Source organism: Myripristis murdjan, chromosome 17 (assembly GCF_902150065.1).
Source record: "Myripristis murdjan chromosome 17, fMyrMur1.1, whole genome shotgun sequence".
Classification (NCBI taxonomy): Eukaryota; Metazoa; Chordata; class Actinopteri; order Holocentriformes; family Holocentridae; genus Myripristis; species Myripristis murdjan.
In genome coordinates, this window is record NC_043996.1 from 7696691 (window position 1) to 7702690 (window position 6000).

The following is a 6000-nucleotide window of genomic DNA, read 5'->3' on the forward strand; positions in this document are numbered from 1 at the left end:
AAGAAGAAGAAGAAGAAGAAGAAGCAGGAGGAGGAGAGGAAAAAGAAGAAGGTCAGCATGAGGATTCATGGATGCAGAGTGGGTTTTTTTTGTTTTTTGTTTTTTTTTCATTTTTTTCTACTGTGTTGCTGTTTACTGGATGCCCTGCTCTCCTAAATGCAGTGATTTTTTTTTTTTAAATAAACCTTTTAATTACTAAGAACTGATCTATAATATTTTCACTATCCCACCGAATACTGCAACACATCATTAAAAATCGATTCAATCAAATCATTCATGAAGCCCTTTTTTCAGTGTAATGTTAACAGGTGTGCTCAGGACTCTTTAATTTGCCACTACTTTGTAGGCTGGTATCAGGGCAGGACAGTCTGTACATCATATTTCCATTTAAATGTTTTAAAACTCACTTTTAAAACCCTCAGTGTTCTGTGCATAAAGGTCACATAAATTGGGCTAATCCAGGAGTGATTACACTCCTGAAACAACTGAGTTATAGCAGACAGTGTCTGAAACTGTGTATATTTTATAATAACACTCATAAAACACTCATAACACACTGATAACTCAGTTTCTCCATGTAGTCTCTGGAATCAGTTGCAGTTTACTGTAGTAATCAAAAATACATTGTCATGAATCAAATTACGGCACACGCTCTACAGTATATCTCTTCCACTGATTATAGAAAATGAGAAGTACCCTTTTCTGGTCATCAGTGTTTTTTTTTGTTTGTTTTTTTTTTTCATCTCAATATCGAGCACACATTCAAAATGTGATACAATGTACACACAGGATAGGGACATGTGAATGTGTTATGGTTGTGTGGTGTGGCCATGTATAGTCCCAAGCTTGCATTACTACTGCAAGTTACTCAAACAAGAGGTCCTCTCCACACCCATTCATAAAAAAAAAAAAAGTTCTTAATGTACTCATAAACTGACGGATTGGCACAAAATGTAAACATATTGTGGTGCTGTATAAATGAGAAGAGGTGAATTAAGTCCTTGGATGAGCAGATAACGATCCATTTTACAGACCAGCCCCTTGTGATAACAAATGATCAACTTCAAACAATGATATATTTTCTTCCAAAATTGATATATAGCGTTTTATAACACAACTCTGTGTTTTATTTGTACCCGTCCTAGCAGAATCCCTGGCAGTAAAAGTCAAGGGTGTGACCATAAAGCCATTGAAGGAGAGTTCATTGACCTAGAGGATGGACCACTACATCACCTTGATGAGTTGTCAGCATTTTACTCACTGCTTGGAAACTCCATAAACATTCACGGCCTGCTTATGTGAATTATTGCCCGTTCCCTTTCCCTCGTAGGCAATTGTCCTCTCGGTGTCATCATCCTCAGCTGTAATTGTACTTGTGTCATCACTTGCAGAAGAGGAGGGAGTATATAAACAGAGACGGTCTTGGTCTCAGTACCTTGCTCTTCCCCAAGCTTGCCTCGGCATCTCCTCTCTCACTCCTCCACTCACCAGCACTCAGCTCGACATGGCCTTCGCCGGAAAATGGGAAACCGAAACCCAGGAGGGATACGATGAGTTCTGCAAGCTGCTTGGTGAGACCGCCGACTCCAAACTTTAGCTTTAGTTATGAAATCATCCTTGCAGCTTTATGCTCCTTTTGTTATTGTGTAGATTCTTCTTCTAATTGCACTGAAATATCGCCTTCCAGGTATTCCTGCTGACATCATTGAGAAGGGCCGTGACTACAAGCTGATCACAGAGGTGACCCAGGACGGCGACACCTTCTCGTGGACGCAAGTCTACCCCACAAACGCCAAAGTCACCAACACCTTCACTGTCGGCAAGGAGTGTGACATGGAGACCATCGGAGGGAAGAAATTCAAAGTGAGGAGAGACGGGAAAGGCAGGATGATGGATGATGGTTGATTGTTTCCAGGGATTCTGTAATGTCAGTCTGTCTGATATCATCTTTGTGTCTACAGGCTACAGTGTACATGGAGGGAGGCAAGCTGTGTGTGGACTTCCCCAACTACCACCACACATCTGAGATCAGCGGAGGAAAGCTCATAGAGGTGAGCAGAAACAAGGATAGTGTCTTATCATGTTAAGTAAATAGCACAAAACCCTACGGGGATTATTAAAGTTTCACTGACACAGGTTAAGGTTAATGTCACTCAGTTTAAGAATTTATGAATTATATTTTCATGGCCTACAGTAGTTCAATGAGCTAGTAAGGAAAATAAGTTTCAAAGCTGAAACGCTGAAAAAATACCCATCCTAACAACACATTCTCATATTCACTCTTTAAATCTTATTTTTCCTAAATGATGAAACAGCTAAAAGGTCTATCGATCCATAGGAGACAATTCCACCTGTTTCCTACACAATTTAACCTGTTTCAGGAATTTTATGTTAATATCTTGCACCACCGCTACTACCGAGAAAGTCCACTTGATCTGAGAAAATTCTTTTAACAAGGTGATCTGGATTGGAAGCAAGACTTTTCTCACCCCACTGGCTGATCCTTTCACTCGGTGAAAAATAAGATGAAACACTGGGACTAGATAACTAAGAGTTTAATATCTGATGTCACAGGAGAATGGAGGGCCAGGCCACTCCAGTGGAAATGATTGAGCGGCTGAATGTTTGTCTGAATTTTAATATCCCAATGACCTTCATTTTATAGCAGAGCTATCAATTCCCAGCTGAAATGTATACTCTTATCACCAGGAAATTATTCTGGGCACTGTGACAGTCACCATTTCCATTTTTCTCTCCATTGGTATGATGCTGTCTAGATTAAGGGACATGATAAACTATTTTCTCTTCTTTTGGGCCATGGGAGACTCTGTTGATTGTTTGATGGTACACAGAAAACTACACCAAGGCACTGGAATAGCCCTTAATAATTTACTTCTGTATTTCTTTCCTCTCCTTCTCCCTCTTTCTCTCTCTCCAGACCTCCAAAGCTGGGGCTGTCGTGCTGAAGAGAACCAGCAAGAAGATCTAAACGCTGACCTTTGGCCTCAGTTACAACAAGTGCAGACCTCAGAACAACCACTGTTGCAATCAATAAACTATAATTTTAATACCAATATGAGCTTGTGTCTCTGTGCTTATGTGTGTGTGTATGTGTGTGTGTGTGTGTGTGTGTGTGTGTGTGTGTGTGTGTGTGTGTGTGTGTGCGTGTGTGTGTGTGTCTGTACTTGCAAGGACCATGTTTGAGTTCTGGACATAATAAGTGAAGACTCTGCAGCCAGTGTTCACTTTAAAAAGAGACTGTTCTTAGTTGTTCCTCATTAAAGAGAGATATTTTGTCAAAATTAGAGTAAGGAAAATTAGATAAATTACTATGTGTTGACACAGGAAGCCAGTGGATCCAAGTTGCCAGTGGACATCTTGCAAATGCGTCATTGTCTTCCATGGAGATGTTGGTTCCTATTTGTAAAGGTCCATACTGGTTATTTTGAATGTTTTGCCCACTTACTACAATTTACCCACATTTTACATATGGCATTTACATAATAAACCGTTTTGCAAATCATGCAGGGGTATAAGGATTTGAAGATTTGAAGACAATATGTAATCAAAATCCTGTCATTTTCAAATTTGAATTTTTGGTCGAAACAGTGACCTTATAATGTTCTGCTTCTGCAGCTAACAAGGTCTTCTCCATTCATAAACCACAGAGCTGATAATTGGCTGTGTAAAGCAAACGTTTCCCTTGGACTACTTTATGGTGGAAGTCATGAAAGCACAACAGTGCTTCTGCTTTTAGGAAAACTAATGTGGGCGACTTTATTACAGTGATGGAATACTGTTAAGAGACTTTGAAGTCTCCCACAATAGTCTATGAGAAATGGGTCATGAGTTATGAAAGGGGCGTGGCTCAAGTATAGGGCTCGTGGCTAATCCTCGCCAATGAAAATGAACTCTGTTTAATCCAGTGGCAACTCCAACAAGTGCCTAATACAAACAGTTAATGAGTCATGGAAGGGGGCGTGGCTAAAGAGGGCGGGGCTAATTCACATCACTCAAACAGGGACTCTGATGCAACCGATGATGCCTCCCACAAGTGTCAACAACACTCCATATTTTGCCATATTATGTGAATACGTTTAGAACTTATGCACCTTTTTGTTACAGGCCACTGCCACTGCCACGCCCCCTTTTTTTTTTTTTTTTTTTTTTTTTTTTTTTAACCAGTTAACGTGAACAGATACTCAGCTGTCCTTTGGCTCATGACTGACCTTTCCACAAAATCTTGTGCAAGCCTGATAGGCCACTCCCATTGCCATGCCTTCGTTCAGCCAATTGGCATGAACACAAACACACACCTCCACACACACACACACACACACCTGACCTCCATGCCAAATTTCAGCCTCCTCGGGTGAAAACTGTGGCTGCCAAAGGGTGGGGACATTTTTGTGGACCGACCAACCGGTCAGCCGTCAGAGCGACAGAGCGAGCTGTAGAGGCGTCGGAGCCAGAAGGACCTTCAGTGGGTTTGCCTGCTTTTGCTGCCGATAACAGAGAGAGAGCAGAGTGGATGCTGGCCGAGCCGCTGGCTAATCTGCTCTCTGCTTCTCTTCCATTCTCTTGATCCTCACGTCCTCCCCTCGCTGCTCCTCTCCTCTTATCATCTCTCCTCCTCTTTTTCCCCCATTCTCGGTCTTTGCGGCGCTATCGTCTCTATTTCTCCATGCGCTTCTCTTCTTTTATTCCCTTTTCTTCTCACCTGTCCATTTCCTCTCCATTCTCTCCTTTGTACTTTCCCTTTTTTGCCCTCCCCCCCTTCACTTCCTCTTGTCTGCTCGCTACTTCTTTCCTCTCCCCTGTCCTTCTATTCTCTTCTGTCCTCTCTTTTCCTCCTCTTTCCTCTCTCACACTCTGACTGTCTCTATCCTATTTCTGTGTGGCTCCCAGCCAAGCAAACAATCAGTTAATTAACCAGCTCACTCCCAGGAACAGTGTAGAAGCTCTCAGAGGAGCACTGTAAAGGCTCTCATGTCTCTAAATTTACAGCTTCATTAAGTCGACTGGAGAAAGGTACATATCTTTAGAATAAATTTGCCAGACCTGATCCTCAGTGTAAGTGTGTGTGTGTATGTGTGCGTGTCTTTGTCTGTGTGTGTGTGTGTGTATGTGTGTGTGAGCGTTTGTGCATGCACGTGCGCTGGCCTTGACTTGAAAGCCGGCGACTCAATAGCTCCCTAATGAAAACAAAATCTCAGGTTTTTGCCTCTGAGGTGGCGATTGTTTTGGTGTAATAATGAGAAGTCATCTCTTGCCAGCGCCGATGCAATCAACATCTTACACTCCAGAAAAATTAGGGTTGGAAGGCAACAAGCAAGGTGTCATTTGGGCATGTTTTTGTAGCTCAATGGTGGTGCAATCACTCTGCAATATCACTTCCTTTGTCCTCGCAGACAAACAGGTCTAATTGGCTATTTCCAGGGCTACTGTTTCTGATTGGCCATTTTGCCTGGCCCTGATTGGCCTCCATCTTGGCAACCAGAAGTGGAGAGAAACTGGCTTGTTAACATGTACATATTGTGTTTGTCTCTCTGTTTTTGTGAACTATTGGACTCACAAGCAGCCTTGAAAGGGTGGCTGACTTTGACCTAAGCCGGAGCATGGACAATGAAATGCTGGCAATGCTGATTAACAGCTTTGCAAGTTAATTAGCAGGGAATAAGGACTTCTCCAAACACTTTGTGCCTTACAATGATCCCAAACAAGGTTGCTAAATTAAATTTTAAGTTTGAATGAGATTTTTATGTTATCCCTGATCGCACAAGGTAGTGTCCGTGGTATTCATAAAGCCCAGGAGCCCAAAAGTAACCTAACACTCACATTTGTGCTGATACTGTTGAATGAAGGTGTAGTCATGGATGGAGAACTGTCAAAAAAAAGGCATTTCAGTTCAATGTATCCTCCGACGGTAGAGGGGTTGTCTTTGTGAGTAAATCTTGTAAACAACTATACCTCAGTCGCTAATGGGATCTTTGGAGACCA

The 6000-nt window shown here is 42.1% G+C and overlaps 1 protein-coding gene across 1 annotated transcript; it reads left to right on the forward strand.

The window, feature by feature from the left end:
• The first annotated feature begins 1451 nt into the window (after nt 1-1451).
• On the forward strand, nt 1452-2989 carry LOC115375525 (gastrotropin-like). Its single transcript, XM_030074953.1, has 4 exons — nt 1452-1571; nt 1688-1863; nt 1962-2051; nt 2939-2989. Exons 1-4 carry the CDS (start codon nt 1505-1507, stop codon nt 2987-2989), a joined length of 384 nt encoding a protein of 127 aa, XP_029930813.1. The 5' UTR covers nt 1452-1504.
• The last annotated feature ends 3011 nt before the right edge of the window (nt 2990-6000 follow it).

What these genes read in the sequence shown, in the direction of transcription:
- LOC115375525 (XM_030074953.1), top strand. Translation starts at nt 1,505, where the DNA reads ATGGCCTTCGCCGGAAAATGGGAAACCGAAACCCAGGAGGGATACGAT. An exon ending in TGAGTTCTGCAAGCTGCTTG is followed by an intron (nt 1,572 to 1,687) that starts GTGAGACCGCCG and finishes ATCGCCTTCCAG; the next exon opens with GTATTCCTGCTGACATCATT. An exon ending in TCGGAGGGAAGAAATTCAAA is followed by an intron (nt 1,864 to 1,961) that starts GTGAGGAGAGAC and finishes TTGTGTCTACAG; the next exon opens with GCTACAGTGTACATGGAGGG.